Raw genomic sequence first — 19,905 nt, 5'->3', positions numbered from 1 at the left:
AGGACGAGCTAAAGGGTCAGGCCTTGTCACGGTAAAAAATCACAGAAAATAATGAAAATGTTTCAAATCTAAAACATGTCTAAAAGGATAATGATATCCCTTTCTTGCATGATAACAGTTTTTATGCTAGCATGCTGGCAGGCTGATTAATGGCGGTTTAAAATGGCCGACCGTCAGGCCCTGTCACATCAGGCTCTGTCACATCCTGGTCACATCCCTATGTGACAGGGCCTTACAAATGAATGGCATTGTTCTTTTTTATTACCTTTATTGCATATAAAGACATTACACTGTAAATTTTAAGCTTTTTATGCTCATTGACCGTTTTTTTTTTCAAATGTTGTCCCTCTTTTACCTAGGCTGTAGCACTGTTTTTACCATCACAGTGCCATTTCATATTACAGCTTGATAATAACAGGATGAATCTATGGTAGTATCTATATTGTTACATAGGAAATTACATGCAATTTCTGTTATTATTACCATTTAATTTCCTAAATAATAATGTAGATATTACCATAGTAATACCCTGTTCTTACTAAGCCGTAATATGATGTGGTACCACAGTTACTTTACATTGTGCTTTTCAGTTAAATGCCTATTGAATACAATTGTTAAATCAATTGTTCAATTAAATGTTTTTATATTGAAATAAAATAAAATTAGTTTATTGAATTAAAAAAGATGTTTGGACTATATCAGTTGTCAGTCATATTCTAATGAATTAGGTCCTTATTATATGTCCTTGGCTGAACTTTACCATAGTCTAATATTACATTAACATTAAAATTATAATAATTTAAAATAGAATGCTTATCAAAACTTAAATAAAGAACACAAAACATAACTTTTTCTGCATCAATGAAATCCATAAAGTCAGTCCTGTCACAGCATCATCAGTCCTGTCACACAGGAAATTAGTATATAAAAATGTACTATTTGAGGAAATATTGATGAATTAATCTCTTTAACTGTGTAGATGAACGTGGGGGTATACACTCACCTAAAGGATTATTAGGAACACCTATTCAATTTCTCATTAATGCAATTATCTAATCAACCAATCACATGGCAGTTGCTTCAATGCATTTAGGGGTGTGGTCCTGGTCAAGACAATCTCCTGAACTCCACACTGAATGTCAGAATGGGAAAGAAAGGTGATTTAAGCAACTTTGAGCGTAGCATGGTTGTTGGTGCCAGACAGGCCGGTCTGAGTATTTCACAATCTGCTCAGTTACTGAGATTTTCACGCACAACCGTTTCTAGGGTTTACAAAGAATGGTGTGAAAAGGGAAAAACATCCAGTATGCGGCAGTCCTGTGGGCGAAAATGCCTTGTTGATGCTAGAGGTCAGAGGAGAATGGGCCGACTGATTCAAGCTGATAGAAGAGCAACTTTGACTGAAATAACCACTTGTTACAACCGAGGTATGCAGCAAAGCATTTGTGAGAGCCACAACATGCACAACCTTGAGGCGGATGGGCTATAGCAGCAGAAGACCCCACCGGGTACCACTCATCTCCACTACAAATAGGAAAAAGAGGCTACAATTTGCACAAGCTCACCAAAATTGGACAGTTGAAGACTGGAAAAATGTTGCCTGGTCTGATGAGTCTCGATTTCTGTTGAGACATTCAGATGGTAGAGTCAGAATTTGGCGTTAACAGAATGAGAACATGGATCCATCATGCCTTGTTACCACTGCACGGTGGTGGTGGTGTAATGGTGTGGGGGATGTTTTCTTGGCACACTTTAGGCCCCTTAGTGCCAATTGGGCATCGTTTAAATGCCACGGCCTACCTGAGCATTGTTTCTGACCATGTCCATCCCTTTATGACCACCATGTACCCATCATCTGATGGCTACTTCCAGCAGGGTAATGCACCATGTCACAAAGCTCAAATCATTTCAAATTGGTTTCTTGAACATGACAATGAGTTCACTGGACTAAAATGGCCCCCACAGTCACCAGATCTCAACTTAATAGAGCATCTTTGGGATGTGGTGGAACGGGAGCTTTGTGCCCTGGATGTGCATCCCACAAATCCATTGCAAAGGTTCCGCCAGTGGTGGGCACTCATGCAACGCAAGCAATGACACACATCCGAGTGAACGAGACGGAGGGAAGTTAGCAAGTGAAGGGCAAAATAAAAACGAACTGGAACACAGCATTGGCCTCCACTTCCCCAGATATCATTCTAATCGAGCATCTGTGGGATGTGCTGAATAAACAAGTCCTCTCAACTTACAGGACTTAAAGGATCTGCTGCGAACATCTTTGTGCCAGATACCACAGCACACCTTCAGGGGTCTAGTGGAGTCCATGCCTCGACGGGTCAGGCCTGTTCTGGCAGCAAAAGGAGGACCAACACAATATTAGGAAGGTGGTTATAATGGTATGCCTAATCTGTGTTTACACAACATAATACACAAATTAAATGACCAGTGCTATATTTTTTTAGCCATAGTATATTTTTTAATTTCACTTTACACATAACCAGGGTTTGAAATTACATAAATATCAGAAATAAACCCTCTAAAAATTAAAATCTTTAATGCTGTTCTAATATAAATTGAATATTGTGGTGCAGATTTTGTTTAAAACAATAATTCATAACTTTAGAGTGAGCAATATTGAAACACTTTGATTGCATGTCAACTAAAGTATGTTTATTCAATAATCAAGCCTTTTTGTCAGTTTTAAAATGTGCAATCAATACATTACACACAACATTACTGGCCATACACACAATAAATGAAACCAATGTTAGTAAACTCTTTTCAGCCATAAGCTACTGTTGAGGCGAATTGTAATGATCACGGGATAAGAGACACATTTTTTCCAATTTCATTAAATGGTTTATTCTTTTGCAAAAGGAGAGTTAACAATCATACAGTAATTCCAAGGGTGGCTGCAGAGTGTGTACTGCAGCAAAAATATTTCTCCCCTCTTTTATACCATTTCTAACCCCAAGGTCAGTACACTATTCTTCTGTTATTTTCCACACATGGTGAGAGCGCTAGAAAAACATCCCCATATGTCATACTCTTTTGAACCTGGACCCTCAGATTTAGGAGCATGGTAAGCCTGTATCAGTAACAGGAGAAAGGTAACATCAGTATCACATCAGACAGAGCATTGTAGTGTCACTGAGGAAAAATTACACTCACTCACAGCTATAGGAGAAGAAGAATTGGCTAAACCCATTAAATCATCAAAATCAACAACATGTATGCTTGACTAGCCTATTAATAGAGACGTTCCCAGAGGTCATACATCCTCTTCTTAATATCATTAATTCATCATGTACCAAAAACTTTTAAGCTGGCTATTATTAAACCACTTATTAAAAAAACGCAACTTGATCCTACAGAATTAGTCAATTACAGGCCAATCTGTTATGATCCTGGGTTTTCCTTTCTCTGTCTCCCTCTTGTGGTCATTCACGCACGCACTCACTCATCACGCTCATCCTTATGCTTCGCTCATTATCTCTCTCAGCTGTGTCTCCTTGTCCAATTCGTTTCCCCACCTGTTCTCTCTGTTCCCTTGATTGTACTGCTTCTTATTCCCTCTCCTTCTAGGACTTGTTGTCGGATTATTCCTTCACTGAGTGTTAGAGACTTCTACGTATCTCCTGTCTTGTCCTGTCCGTTCTACGTGGTTATACGTTAATGCGCTGTGAGTACGTGTACTTTAAAGACTGTGAATTATCGAGCTGTGCCTGTTTGCAGAGAGACCCGTTCTGACCTGATCTACCCCAACCCACGGCTTGTACCCGCTCAACGGCCTGATCTGTCTCTGCCTGGCTATAGGCAGCTCTGGGTACCAGACCTTCGGTCCTCGTGGGACTTGTGTTTCCGTTTTCCAGTTTGCTGGCTGATTCTGTTTTGGCGCTGACTGTTGCCTACATTTACGTTGATGTTTTTCCTTGGACGAGGTCATACCCATTAAAGACTATTGATTGCTATAACCCTGGTTTCCCCTCATCCTTACCTTATAACAGAATAATCCGACCACCAAGAGGTATGGACCAGGCGAATAGCGATCCCGTTCTAAACGCCGTCAAGTTCCAGGGTGTCCTGTTGGGCAAGCATGCAGTGGATTTATCTGCCACAGGACGTGTTGTGGACTCCCTGACCGCCCAGCTTTCTGACCTGACCCAGCAGCTCCACTATTATCGCCAGGAGGTCACGGGTTCCGCTGGAGGTCGCGATCCGCCTGAGCCGCGCATCAACAACCCGCCGTGCTACTTGGGTGAGCCAACGCAATGCCGATCATTCCTCACTCAATGCGAGGTTGTGTTTTCTCTCCAGCCCTCGACTTATGCCAAGGAACGGTCTAGGGTGGCTTACGTTATCTCTCTCCTTGACGGACGGGCTCGTGAGTGGGCGGCGGCTAACTGGGCTGCTGAGACAGACTGTATCCAGAACTTTTCTCTTTTCAAAGAGGAGATGATCCGAGTCTTTGATCGCTCTGCTCACGGGGATGAGGCATCTCGCCTTCTGTCCACTCTGCGCCAGGGGAAGAGGTCAGTCACTGATTACTCGATTGAGTTTCGTACTCTGGCTACCACCTGTGGATGGAACGGTCCTGCCCTGCAAGCCCGCTTTCTCGAGGGTCTGTGTTCGGAGGTCAAGGACGAGGTCCTTGCCCGGGAAGTCCCGGATAACCTGGATTCTCTGATCGAGCTGGCTCTGCGAGTGGAGAGACGGTTCGAGGTGCGACGAAGGGCCCGCAGATTGGAGGCTTCTTTGTTCCCCTTTTCCACACCGAGAGAGTCGTTACTTCCTTCACCCGCTGATCCCGAGCCAATGCAGCTTGGGGGTCTTCGAATTTCCATTCGGGAACGTCAACGCAGGATTATGAATCGCCTTTGCATGTACTGTGCTGCCGCTGATCACTTTGTCTCCAGGTGCCCGGTAAAGGGCCAACGCTCGTCAGTAGGCGGAGGGTTACTGACGAGCGCTACATCAAGGGTCAGTCCATCCAATTCCTGCACGTTTCTTCCTGTGCACCTGCGCTGGCGGGGTTCGTCAGTTTCGTGCTCAGCATTGGTTGATTCTGGGGCGGAGGGGAACTTCGTTGATGAGAGGTGGGCATTGGAACATGGGATTCCTCTCTCTGACTTACAAGACTCCACCCCCCTGTACGCCCTCGATGGTAGCGCCCTTCCTAGGGTGCAGAGGAGAACTGTTCCATTGACACTTACTGTTTCTGGTAATCATAGTGAGACTATTTCATTTTTCGTTTTTCAGTCTCCCTTTTCCCCGGTGGTTTTAGGCCATCCTTGGCTAGTTCTCCACAATCCCCAGCTTAACTGGGCGGAGGGATCTATTTTGTCTTGGAAACTGTCATGTCATGTTGATTGTTTGTCTTCTGCTGTTCCCCCTGTCTCGTCTGTGACTGTTTTTCAGGAGGAGCCTGGTGATCTAACTGGGGTGCCGGAGGAGTATCACGATTTACGGGAGGTATTCAGTCGTTCTCGGGCCACTTCTCTTCCTCCTCACCGCCCGTATGATTGTAAGATAGATCTTCTCCCGGGGGCCACGCCTCCTCGGGGAAGACTATACTCATTATCCGCTCCCGAGCGTAAGGCGCTAGAGAGCTATTTGTCCGATTCGTTAAACGCCGGGACTATCGTTCCCTCTTCTTCTCCTGCGGGAGCCGGCTTCTTCTTTGTGAAGAAGAAGGACGGTTCCTTGCGTCCCTGTATAGACTACCGGGGTCTGAATGACATCACTGTCAAGAATCGTTATCCATTGCCACTGATGTCATCGGCTTTCGAGCTCTTACAGGGAGCTAGGGTTTTTACGAAGCTCGATTCGCGTAACGCCTACCATTTGGTGCGTATCAAGGAGGGGGACGAATGGAAGACCGCGTTTAACACGCCCCTCGGACACTTTGAGTATCGCGTCCTTCCCTTCGGGTTAGTCAACGCCCCCGCGGTTTTTCAGGCCTTAGTCAATGACGTCCTACGGGACATGCTCAACGTTTTCGTTTTTGTCTATTTAGACGATATTTTGATTTTTTCACCGTCTCTCCAGGTACACGTCCAACATGTTCGTTGCGTCCTTCAGCGGCTATTAGAGAATCGACTGTTTGTCAAGGCTGAGAAGTGCTCGTTCCACGCCTCCTCCGTTACTTTTCTGGGTTCGGTCATCTCGGCAGAGGGGATTAGTATGGACCCGGCTAAGGTACAGGCAGTCACTGATTGGCCCGTTCCCGAGTCTCGTTTGGCGCTTCAACGTTTTCTGGGTTTTGCCAATTTTTATCGCCGTTTTATACCTGGTTTTAGTCAAGTGGCCGCTCCTCTTACCGCTCTTACGTCAGTTAAGTCTCAATTCAAGTGGACAGAGGCAGCGCAGTCAGCGTTTGACGTTCTGAAATCCCGTTTCACTACCGCGCCGATTCTTCTGACTCCCGACCCTGCTATGCAGTTTATTATCGAGGTCGACGCCTCCGAGGTGGGAGTTGGAGCTGTTCTGTCCCAGCGGTCCGCCGCTGACGGTAAGATACATCCCTGCGCTTTCTTTTCGCACCGTCTCTCCCCCGCTGAGCGAAACTATGACGTCGGTAATCGTGAATTGCTTGCCATTCGGCTAGCGCTTGGCGAGTGGCGTCAGTGGTTGGAGGGTTCTTCCGTTCCTTTTCTGGTCTGGACTGACCATCGTAACCTCGAATACATCCGTGGGGCTAAGAGACTCAGCGCTCGTCAAGCGCGCTGGGCTCTGTTCTTCACCCGGTTCGATTTCACTATCTCGTTTCGCCCGGGGTCCAAGAACGTCAAGCCGGACGCGTTGTCTCGTCTTTTCGAGTCAGCTCCTCTTTCTGAACCGGAGGAGATTATTCCCTCGGGTCGGGTAATTGGCGCGTCTATTTGGGGAATAGAGAGGTTGGTTAAGCGCTCTCTCGGTCGAGCCACCGTTCCGCGTAATGTTCCTAAGGGACTTCTTTTTGTCCCCGTTTCTTCGCGACAGGCAGTCCTTCGATGGGGACACACTTCTAAATTGACTGCTCACCCTGGCGTTCGGGGCACACTCGCGTTCATCCGCCAGCGCTTCTGGTGGCCCTCGTTGGAGCGTGATGTGCGTAGATTTGTTTCTTCATGCGTTACGTGCGCGCAGACTAAGGCTGGCAATTCTCCTCCAGCCGGTCTGCTTCGGCCGTTACCGGTGCCTTCGCGTCCGTGGTCCCACTTGGCTCTCGATTTCATCACTGGGCTTCCTCCGTCGGCAGGTAATACCGTTATTCTTACCGTAGTAGACCGCTTTTCTAAAGCAGCCCATTTCATTCCTCTCGCTAAACTCCCCTCTGCCAAGGAGACCGCCCAGATCATGGTCGATCAGGTTTTCAGGTTACATGGTCTTCCCTTTGACATAGTTTCAGATAGGGGTCCTCAATTTTCGTCTCAGTTTTGGAAAGAGTTTTGTCGTCTGATTGGGGCATCCGTTAGTCTCTCGTCCGGTTATCATCCCCAGACTAACGGTCAAGCTGAACGAACCAATCAGATCATCGCCCGCATGCTGCGCAGTTTCACTCACCAGAGTCCTGCGTCCTGGTCCCAGCATCTTTCCTGGGCCGAGTACGCCCATAATTCGCTTCCATCCTCCGTCACCGGACTGTCCCCTTTCCATTGTTGCCTCGGTTACCAGCCGCCGCTGTTTGCTTCCCAGGACTCTGAATCGAACGTTCCTTCCGTACAGTCCTTTATTAGTCGTTGTAAGCGTACCTGGAGAAGAGTGCGGTCCGCCCTTTGTCGAGCTAGAAAGCGCATGACCATTGCCACTAATAAACGCAGGATTAAGAGCCCTCGCTACGTTTGCGGTCAGAGAGTGTGGTTATCCACTACTAATTTACCTCTCCAGTCCGATTCACGCAAGTTGTCGCCCCGTTTTATCGGACCTTTTCGCATTTCTAAGGTGATTAATCCTGTCGTTGTTAAGCTTCACCTCCCGCCTAAATTACGTCGGATTCATCCTGTGTTTCACGTCTCTTGCGTTAAGCCTGCCATTCGCCCTCCCTCCCGCCCTGTTCAGGGTCCTAGTATGGTTAAGGATATCCCCGTTTTTAGGGTTCGCCGTATTCTGGACATGCGCCGTCGGGGACGCGGTCATCAGTATCTGGTTGACTGGGAGGGATACGGTCCAGAGGAGAGAAGCTGGGTTCCCTCCCGGGACGTCCTGGATCCTTCCCTCATCTCTGATTTCCTCCGGTCTCGGCAGGTGCCCCTAGGAGCGCCGGGTGGCGCTCGTTGAGAGAGGGGTACTGTTATGATCCTGGGTTTTCCTTTCTCTGTCTCCCTCTTGTGGTCATTCACGCACGCACTCACTCATCACGCTCATCCTTATGCTTCGCTCATTATCTCTCTCAGCTGTGTCTCCTTGTCCAATTCGTTTCCCCACCTGTTCTCTCTGTTCCCTTGATTGTACTGCTTCTTATTCCCTCTCCTTCTAGGACTTGTTGTCGGATTATTCCTTCACTGAGTGTTAGAGACTTCTACGTATCTCCTGTCTTGTCCTGTCCGTTCTACGTGGTTATACGTTAATGCGCTGTGAGTACGTGTACTTTAAAGACTGTGAATTATCGAGCTGTGCCTGTTTGCAGAGAGACCCGTTCTGACCTGATCTACCCCAACCCACGGCTTGTACCCGCTCAACGGCCTGATCTGTCTCTGCCTGGCTATAGGCAGCTCTGGGTACCAGACCTTCGGTCCTCGTGGGACTTGTGTTTCCGTTTTCCAGTTTGCTGGCTGATTCTGTTTTGGCGCTGACTGTTGCCTACATTTACGTTGATGTTTTTCCTTGGACGAGGTCATACCCATTAAAGACTATTGATTGCTATAACCCTGGTTTCCCCTCATCCTTACCTTATAACACAATCTCAAATCTACCCTTTCTGTCAAAAATACTAGAAAAGGCAGTGTCCTCACAACTATGCTCCTTTTTAGAAAGACATGGTATCTGTGAGTATTTCCAGTCAGGATTTAGACCATATCATAGTACTGAGAGTGCTCTCATCAGAGTTACAAATGATTTACTCTTATCATCCGATCGTGGTTGTATCTCTCGATTAATGTTACTCGATCTTAGCTCTGCATTCGATACTATCGACCACAACATTCTTCTGAATAGATTTGAAAATTATGTTGGCATTAGCAGAATTGCATTGGCATAGTTTAAATCATACCTATCTGACCGTTATCAGTTTGTAGCAGTAAATGAAGAGATGTCACACCAATCACAAGTTCAGTATGGAGTACCGCAAGGCTCAGTGCTATGACCGTTGCTGTTCACCCTGTACATGCGACCACTGGGAAATATCATTAGGAAGCATGGTGTTAGTTTTCATTGTTATGCTGACGATACTCAGCTCTATATTTCTTCACGCCCTAATGAAACTTACCAATTCACAAGATTAACGGAATGCATAGCTGATATAAAAAATTGGATGACTAGTAATTTCCTGCAACTAAATTAAGGCAAGGCAAGTTTATTTGTATAGCACATTTCATACACAGTGGCAATTCAAAGTGCTTTACACATAAATGGAATTAAAATATGTGTAAGTGAATAAAATAAAATATATACATAAGAAGAATAAAATAAAAACAAAAAAACCATACAGGTATAAAAAATGAAAAGAGTAAAACGATGCAAAGATAAAACAGGGTTCAATTGAAACATAAAATAAAGTGCAAGCAGTTCAGACAAAGCACAGTGCTCATTCAGTAAATGCACAGCTAAACAGATGTGTTTTGAGTCTGGATTTGAAAGTGGCTACTGTTGGAGCACATCTGATCTGTTCAGGAAGCTGGTTCCAGCTACGGCTGGCATAATAGCTAAAAGCAGACTCTCCTTGCTTTGAGTGAACCCTTGGTATTTCTAACTGGCTTGATCCTGATGATCGGAGTGATCTGTTGAGTTTGTATTCCATCAGCATATCTGCAATGTATTTAGGTCCTAGGCCATTAAGTGATTTATATACCAGTAATAATACTTTAAAATCTTTAATTCAGTACCAGCACATCAAAAAATAGACTCTGTGTGGAAACGATCGCAGCACAGCTGAACGGCTACGTGCTCCTGGAACGCACTGACGAAGCCTCGTGCAGTGTGAAAGCTGTATCCGTTAACATGTGTACAGAAAAAATACGCACAGCAAACGGAGTATGTGTGAAACGGGCGTCAGCAGGTGCCATGCTCGATGTATGCGCCACTTTCATACGGCTTTCTCGTGCCACAGTGCCTACATACTGTTAGAGTTTTGTCCACCACCCTTCTTCCGTCATCCTTATATTTTACAGGGAAGCCAAAATGCTCTCATACATGTGATTTGAATGATGCGGGAGGCTTTTCAAGTTCTTTTACTTCTCCGCTAGCCACTGTTGACTGATTAACATGCCCAGTTCACGTGAACACATTTGTTTCTCTGAAACTCAGCATCGAGTTTAAAGGAACGAGATCACTTAAAAGCAATATTGGCAGAAAAACTGTCTTTTAGTCTGCGATCGCTAAACAATTCAGATGAATCCACAAGTTTAAAAAAAATGCACAATAAATCCGCGGGTCACGTGCATGCCGAACCATGGGTCGTGATCCGTGGGTCAACTGTGATCCGTTACACCCCTAAACAGCTGAGTCTCTCAGTGATTTCAATTCAAGAAAGTCTTGTTCTCAAACGCTTAGAGGTGAACATTGCTTTTTCTTATGATACTGTAGACTAGATGATTGGGTGAAACTCTTCCCACATGAAGAGCACTGGTGTGGCTTCACTCTAGTGTGAACTCTCTCATGATCTTTCAGGTTTCCTGGCCGAGAGAAACTCTTCTCACAGTGTGAGCACTTGTACGGTTTCTCTCCAGTGTGAACTCTCTCATGATATTTCAATGATCCTGGCCGAGAGAAACTCTGATCACAGTGTGAGCACATGTACGGTTTCTCTCCAGTGTGAACTCTCTCATGATCTTTCAGGTTTCCTGGCCGAGAGAAACTCTTCTCACAGTGTGAGCACTTGTACGGCTTCTCTCCAGTGTGAACTCTCTCATGATATTTCAATGATCCTGCCTGAGAGAAACTCTTCTCACAGTGTGAGCACATGTACGGTTTCTCTCCAGTGTGAACTCTCTCATGATATTTCAATGATCCTGCCTGAGAGAAACTCTGATCACAGTGTGAGCAATTGTACGGTTTCTCTCCAGTGTGAACTCTCTCATGATATTTCAATGATCCTGGCTGAGAGAAACTCTTCCCACAGTGTGAGCAATTGTACGGTTTCTCTCCAGTGTGAACTCTCTCATGATATTTCAATGATCCTGGCTGAGAGAAACTCTTCCCACAGTGTGAGCACTTGTACGGTTTCTCTCCAGTGTGAACTCTCTCATGATATTTCAATGATTCTGACCGAGAGAAACTCTGATCACAGTGTGAGCACTTGTACGGTTTCTCTCCAGTGTGAACTCTCTCATGATATTTCAATGATCCTGCCTGAGAGAAACTCTGATCACAGTGTGAGCACTTGTACGGTTTCTCTCCAGTGTGAACTCTCTCATGATCTTTCAATGATCCTGGCTGAGAGAAACTCTTCCCACAGTGTGAGCACTTGTACGGTTTCTCTCCAGTGTGAACTCTCTCATGATATTTCAATGATTCTGACCGAGAGAAACTCTGATCACAGTGTGAGCACTTGTACGGTTTCTCTCCAGTGTGAACTCTCTCATGATATTTCAGTTTTCCTGCCTGAGAGAAACTCTGATCACAGTGTGAGCACTTGTACGGTTTCTCTCCAGTGTGAACTCTCTGGTGTTGATTTAAGTGGCTGGATGAACTGAAGGTCTTCTCACAGTCAAAGCACATATAAGGTCTTACACCAGTATGAATACGTTCATGCACTTTTAAAGAGTTCAGTTGTGAAAAATTCTTTCCACAAAAATAACAAAAGTGAGGCTTCACACCAGTATGAGCTTTAAGGTGTTGTCTTAAGTTTGATTGAGTAACAAATGTTTTCTCACACTGATCACAGCTGAATGATCTCACTCCAGAGTGACGGCGCAGATGATCGTCGAGAGTGCTTTTACTAATGAAACTCTTTCCACACTGAGAGCATGTGAACGGTTTTTCTCCAGTGTGAATTCTCATGTGTTTCTTAAGGTCTGATTTATCTCTGAAACTCTTTCCACACTGAGTGCATGTATGAGGCTTCTCTCCAGTGTGTATTTGTAGGTGCCTTTTCAAGTGTCCTTTGTGATTGAAACTCGTTCCACACTGAGAGCATGTGAACGTTTTTTCTCTAGTGTGAATCCTCATGTGTCCCTTAAGTTGTGATTTATATGTGAAACTCTTTCCACACTCAGAGCAGGTGAGAGAACCTTTGACTCCAGGTTTTCTGGATCGTTTCGGTGTGGAGTTCTTCTCAGTTTGTGAACTGATGTTTCTATCTTCATTTGTGAATTCATGAGGTTTTTGAAGCCGATGCCGTTTGTCCTCTTTCACTTCCATCGGGTCTAGAATAAAAACATTAAATTCTCATTCTTCAAATAAAGGACAAATTAAAAACAAAACAAAATCTGGTTCTAGTACAAATGTAGTTTACAACCAAGTCTACTAGTATCTAGTATTCCAAGTCTACTCTATGTCAGTTTTCATCTTAAAGGGCATATTGCAGGTTAGAGACCCCAGTGAATGTATAGAAAAATTATGTAGGAACTAGATTTTATTTAAAATATACTTATAAATACGCTACTAAGGCTTTTGGAGTCGTTTTTGTGAGAAAATTACACTTCTGCATCTAAAAATGCCAACGCTGGAAGTGTTGTAACGTGTGTGTGCGTGAAAACGTAAAGTGCAGTGAATTTCAACGATAGGAAAACAATGGATCGCAATGACAGTCCGGAAGCTGAGGAAATTATAAATGTTTATTAATACTCATATGGCAGACCACAGCCATACAATTATGACACACAATTAGGGACAGGCCAGGATTAGACAGAACAACGATTAGAGGAGACAAATTGAGTTGTTGTGTGAGGAGAACCAGTGGAGAACGGCAAGTGTCTGGTGAGAGACCAGTGTTAGCTAATGATACGCTAGCTAACAATATGAACCCTGCTCAGATCACAATACTGTACAGATTATTATCATGTATCAGGCAATAGCAAAGCTGGTATTGGTCATCTAGTATTGTTACTTACCAATAACAGAAACTAAGCTTTGACCATCAGGCATAAGTCTCTCTCGTTAATATCCGTACACACTAAACGTATATGTGATATAACGTTAGTGGTTTCTCATCACAACTGATTTGGTATTTAGCAAATGTTTAAAAAACAAGACTTGCGGTGCACAGTTCACGTTTTCTTCGAGCAGCATCTCTGATGGACCTGTGACGTCACATCTCCCGCCGGCGGCCGAACCACAGACAGTGTTATTGTGTGTGTTTCATGTTATCCTTTATTCATTAATTCTGTTATGGGTTTATTTCGTTATTATTTATAAAATATTTAAATTACCAGCACATAATTCCAAACTTTTTTTTTTGAAAAATGTGAGACTGTATGCACATGTTAATGTACATACTTTGTATTAGGGCTGTAATCAACCAAAGAAAATCTTGGTCGACTGAAGTCCTGAAAATTTCGACTAAAAATTACATTAGGAAAAAAAACGTTAAATGAATTAGCTGCGCACTGTGCGCAGTAGTTGGTAGCCTTGTTGTCTGCGTAAATGAATTATAAATAAACATAAAAAACTAGTAGGCTATTTGCAGTATATTAAATCGTTTTTGACATTTTTATTTTGGACTGAAATGAGTCTGTCAGCGTTGCATCATGTGCACCTGCGCAATATCATAGCCTATGATTTCCGAAAATATAGTAACTGTTACTATGTTGTCATCTAGTGATATCATCACAAGAACTTTTGAGAATTTTCATTCAACTTTTTTCCCATTTTCTATTTTTAAAAAATGCTGCCACACTGCCGATGTGTTTGTTGACATGGTAGAAGAGGACTGACTATGAAAACGCAAAGTAGCCTACTTCAATCTGTCTCTCTTCTCCAGTGGGTTGGGCTAATCCAAAAGAAGTGGAAACAAGGGGGGTGTTCTGAAGACAGACTGTTACCTGTGAAACAGGGGTGCTCTGAAAAACCCCCCATTATGTGCTTTCCACCTGATGAAATGAACGCGGCAAAACTGATTAAATGAACGCGGCAAAAAAATCGACCAATCAGAATTTTGGTTGAGCCAGAACGTATCGACTAATAATCGACTAATCGACTGGGAGATTACAGCCCTAATTTATATTCATCAATGTTGCAATTGATTCATGTAAAAACAAGGGCAAAGAAGCATCGAGTGTGGATGTTTATTCATTTAATATCATCCTTTAGGCAAGCAACGTCATCACGATTTTTTCTATTGTCCAATCGATTGAATTGAGAGGCGGGTCTTCCATTACGGCGACCGTTGTCTTGATTAGACTGACAGCACAGCTGATTCGGGGGTTTCCTAGCAACATAAAAAAAAGGCAGCACACTGCTCTTTTCTAAATTGAAAAACGTCGACCAATAAAAGGCTGTGCAGTGCGCCTCGCGTTGTCATTTGTCAAACCTGAAAAACGTGTTCTGTGTGATCGGGGCCTAATTCATCTCAAAGGTGTACTATCGGGTTGAGGTCAAGACTCTGTGCAGGCCAGTCAAGTTCCTCCACACCAAACTCGCTCATCCATGTCTTTATGGACCGACGCTTTGTGCACTGGTGCGCAGTCCTGTTGGGACAGTAAGGGGCCGTACAAACTGTTCCCACAAAGTTGGAAGCATGAAATTGTCCAAAATGTCTTTGTGAAGCATTAAGAGTTCTGGTTGAAACGGCCACTTTATCTACTAAATTTGTGCTCTTAAGTTCTTTTAAAACATTTTAAATCCTGCATTACCTTTTCATATGGGTTGATTGATTGATTGATTGATTGATTGATTGATTGATTGATTGATTGATTGATTGATTGAAGTTTATTTCTAGCAACAAAAAATAAAAAAAATATATATAATTAAACACAGTATATATATATAATATACAATATACATAGAAAAATATAATAGCTTATATCCCACATATACATATACATATACACACACGTACTTGCTCGAAAGGGAGTAGAAAGAAGTAGAACTTATTTACTTCCACCCCCAATTCATTTATATTACACCATATAGCTGCTGTCATTGTCTGTTAAATTACTAATGATTTATGTGATATTATAATATTTTATATACAAAATACCCAATTACATTATGACCATCTCAATAAACACAATAATGCAATGTAATAATCCTCATTAACATAAATATACAAATATATCTCGGTATTTATAATAATTATGTAATACTATATCAAATATACCCATATCTTTCCCCAACCCATTCCAAAGTCACACCACACACAGATACACACAAACTTTTCCTGGTGGTTCTCACCACCTGGACTTTAAAGTTACCACATCCCCTAAGGTTATAGCCCTCCTCTCTTCCAGTAAAGAACTTTTGAATATTAACCGGTAGATAGTAATGGGCGATATAAACGATATGCGATATAAACGATACAAAATTTGCCTACGATAGAGATTTTAGTTATATTGCACTATCGTGATAATGCACGTTCATGACAGAATCTACCCGCGAAATGTAGAGCCACGAGCTGCAACTGGGAGCAATGCATCATCGTATTGGTCATCTTGAGTAAACATAGCTGAAAGCGAAACGGAGGAGCTGGTAAAAAAGACAGGAGCAACATCCATTGTTTGGACTTGGTTCGGATTTAAGCCGTCCGACGCACAGATGAGTGGGCGCGTGCGCACACAAACACACACACTCGTTCACTGTCTTTGTAGTCTCTGCAGTAGGGATCGACCGATATGGATTTTTTAGTGCCGATGCCGATACCGATACCGATTTTTTTTTCATCAGCCTTCGCCGATGACCGATATGGGCTGCCGATTTTCTTGAGCCGATATTTGGAGCCGATACTGCTTTTGCTCCCTCAATTTACATCATAAAAATTACACAATGATCATGATGATAACAATTTAAAATTTAAAAAAGGAACTTTTATTGAACTAAAAAAACAATATTTAACAAATAGTAACAACAGGTGAGGTAGAACAAGAAAAAAGAGTTCAGTGGTGAAACTAAATTCTGAAAATAAATATTTAAGCATAAATAAAATAATTACACTAATGCACACAGTATCAACAAGCAAGCATCATAATAAAGTGCATACTGACTTTACTATACTTAAAACTTTTATACTTTTAAAACTATTTACAACCTAGTCATTTAATGCTTAGGTGCACTTAATCTCTTGAAAAAAATATCGGCGAATGCAGCAGCCTTGTATCGGCCGATGCCGATACATGTAAAAATCGCAAATATCGGCCCAATATATCGGCCGGCCGATATACTCTACTCTGCAGTGTTTCCCAACCGGAACCATTTTTTTTTCTTTCAAATTTTTCAAATAATTCTCTCTTTGTAAACTTTGTTCAATGCATGCGAGTGCTGCCGTATGTTCGAATATGACCAGTCATTTTTTCCGTCATCACCCGGGTTTAGTGCCAGACGACACGAATGAGAAGTCGCGCGCTGTGAGAAAATGTGTGTCTGTGCACTCATTCGAAAGCGCGCACACGTCTCACAGCGCGCAAATATTGAGTTCTCTTTCAAGTCTTGCTCTTGAACGGACAAACTCACACAAAAAGTATGTCAACATGTCCATCTTGATGAGTATTCTAGCAGACACAGTCTGTATATGCCTTAAGTAAACTTTATACAGCCGAGAAATATTGTATTATATTGGGAAACACTGCTATAGAGGACACGAACGCATAAACCCTCACTTCATGAGAATTTACCATTTCACTTGAGAAAACTCAATCATATCATAAAATGAACAGACACTCAAAGGTGTTCACGGCAACCTGTCAAAATAAAAGTTTGGTTTAACGTGAGAAATTTTTCAGAATATATTAGGCTACTGTTGTAGCCTACAGTAGATTTAACTTTGTTTCTATGTAATAATAATTCGTCTCAACTAATAATAATAAAAAGTATGCCTAGATGGTTGCTTATTTTTCACTTGATCTTTTTTATAAACAATGTTTACTTTTAAACAGCATACAGCCTTTAAATGTTTATGTATTATTTACTTATAATGATTATTATCATAAATAATAAACTTATTGAATTGCATTTAATTTTTTTAAATACTTAAATAAAAATAAATAATACAAAATTGTGGTACCGAAATTGGTACAGATCTGGCATGCATCTCCCTGTATCATTGCGTGATACTTTTGTATAATTTTTGTAAAGTTTTAGCCTGGTCGCTATTCACTGCCATTATATGGATAAGCGCTTACAGGACGTTTTTAAAACTTTCTGCTTTTTTTTTGTTAAAGTCTCTGCAGCTAGTGTACTATATTTTATTGAATTTTTAACCGTAACCATTATCTGCAACAATATGTTATAATTACAGTTTTGCATAATAAATGTTCTCAAAACTGTATACAACGTTTATTTCTTAAAAAAAAAAATACATTTAGTAGTTTGGCTTTCCTTAGGGTCTAACCCGTTCTGAAATGGAGTAAATGTAGTAAACATTTAAAGTTATTGCCCCAAACTTCAATACAATAAGTGAAATAGGGCAAAACCACTGAATAAGACAATATATATAGGGCATTATATTCCAGAACATATTTAACTTTATTAATTACATAATACTTTTAGCTAATTTACCTGTATGTATCTGATGTGTGGTTTCCAGCTTAATTTACTGTCAATAGTAAGTCCTAAGAATTTAATTTCTGAAACTTTTTCTAATGCAACACCATCTATACTTATTAATACTTCTGATTTTTCTTTATAATTACCAAACATCATTACTTTTGTTTTATGTAGATTCAGAGATAATGTATTACTATCCATCCACATTTTTAGTTTTACTAATTCTTTATTTACAATATTTATAAGTGTAGTATAAGTATCACTAGAATAGAATATATTAGTGTCATCAGCAAATAATATTTATTTTATTATATTTATTTTTAAAATATGGTATTTTCATACAAGGTTAAATATATAAATTTTGAAAAAAATGTAACCTGCAATATGCCCTTTAATGTTCCTCATCCGTCATTAAAGAGAATGAAGGAAAACACCAACCTGTTTACCTCAAACTTTACAATAGTCTGTCAGTAGATTCTCCTGGAGTAATTCCTCCTGCTTACCGCTGCTTCTCCTGTGGGAAGAAGGGAATATTTTCCAGAATTTAAAGCGTTTTCAAATATCACCTTTCACACAGTGTGTAATATAGCTCTGTTAATGTAAACGGTCTGCAAAGTCGAAAGTGCATAACAAATAAAGTTATTGTCTCCCAAAAGAAAGAATCAACTCTGAACCGTCTGAATGAGTCGTCAGAAACTCCAGTCTCACTTCCATGACCTGAATACTGTGGTGAGATCTGGTATTTAACTCAGGTCGTGATTAACCCTAAGAATACAACAATAATAACTTGAACTAAGTAGTCTTGTGCTGTCAGGTCAGAATTAGGTCTAAACCTGCGCTGGCTTGTTTCAGTAATCTAGGTGTATGACCCCTTACCCTTTATTGAACAATACAAAATCAATAATCAGTCAATAACCATTTGAATGAATTCACGCTTACCTTCCAGCAGATTCTCTTATGGATGGTTGGTTGACCTTGGCCTTGTAAGATGTCCTAGAACGCTCTTTCTATTCTTATAGAACTGTCTTTATAAGCTGAAGTAAAAACTGAACAGTATTTTGTTCTTATAAAATAAAAATGTATTTAAACAAAAGAATAAAAAATACTGGTTACACAATGATTAATATTTGTTAGCAAAATATCAAAAGGTTACAGATTATAATACTTCAGCTTATCCAATCTCAACAGGGCAGTTCTGTATGAGTGGACGAATACACAGGCTAATTACCTTGTATGCAGTTCAAAGCAATAGATGTAAAAAAAATAACTTGTTCTCATCCGAGCAATTCAAGTTAAAATAATACAGCAGAGCAATTTAAGCAAATGCTCGTAGAGAACTAATTTCTCCACGAGGATGCACCTATCAAACAAATCAAAAGATGCACAACCAAGAAACAAAAGACGGGTGTTTAAACAGAATCTTTTACATTGATCTCAATGCAGTTTCTTAGGTTTTTTCCAGAGGAACTGAAACTGCTGAACGGCTGACTTGTGTCACCCCACCGACAGAGGATGCTGGTTTCTTCATTCTTTGCCATATTTCGACATTCTTCCTTCCCTTTCATCCTCTTTGCTTAGGGTCTTGTCTCATGTGTGTGCGTGTGTATGTATCTGGAAGTGTAAGTTCACAATACCTTTCAATATTTATATAGGAATCCTCTCTTACAATACATAACGCGGTAACACATTTGCATAATGTCTGTCTATTGTCTTCATTGGCTGTCCGTGAACAACGTCTACTTTGACCCGTTCTCAAACACTGTAGCTGGTTCATGTTGTGTACATGTCAACAAATTCTCTTTGTAAAGAGTTCCAAAGGATGAGGATTTGAAGAGTTAGTGGTTAAAATTACCACAGAAATACAACAGCAGTAAAACCTTTTGACAATTGCTTCTCAAATCTCTGAGGTCTTGTAAGATTACAAATGTATACATTGTTATATCTAGGTTCCAATGTAATAGAATATAACTGAAAACATTATCTATATTTGTGTTTTACATTTTGAAGTAAACTTGAGGGAGATTACGTCAGGCTGTGTAAGTGGTTGAGACATTAAGTCTTTTGTCTTTATGCACTTCACGACTATTTAGCATGACAAGTTTAGAGCAATACTGCCTGAGTGATTGGATT

General features: G+C 41.5%; 1 protein-coding gene across 1 annotated transcript; it reads right to left on the bottom strand.

Annotated features, from left to right (window-relative positions):
- Positions 1–9,465: 9,465 nt before the first annotated feature.
- Positions 9,466–19,182, bottom strand: LOC307137450 (uncharacterized protein). The gene is made up of 3 exons (XM_079835109.1): positions 18,715–19,182; positions 18,222–18,289; positions 9,466–12,503 (listed from the first exon to the last, which is right to left on the bottom strand). Exon 3 carries the CDS (start codon positions 12,496–12,498, stop codon positions 10,678–10,680), a length of 1,821 nt encoding a protein of 606 aa, XP_079691235.1. The 5' UTR covers positions 12,499–12,503; positions 18,222–18,289; positions 18,715–19,182; the 3' UTR covers positions 9,466–10,677.
- Between the last annotated feature and the right edge of the window lie 723 nt (positions 19,183–19,905).

The sequence above is a fragment of the Gobio gobio genome, assembly GCF_949357685.1.
Source record: "Gobio gobio genome assembly, chromosome: 14".
Taxonomy (NCBI): Eukaryota; Metazoa; Chordata; class Actinopteri; order Cypriniformes; family Gobionidae; genus Gobio; species Gobio gobio.
This window is presented reverse-complemented; position numbering and strand designations above follow the sequence as displayed.

Bases quoted from the DNA above. Each gene is read 5' to 3' on its own strand.
- LOC307137450 (XM_079835109.1), bottom strand. From the start codon at position 12,498: ATGGAAGTGAAAGAGGACAAACGGCATCGGCTTCAAAAACCTCATGAA.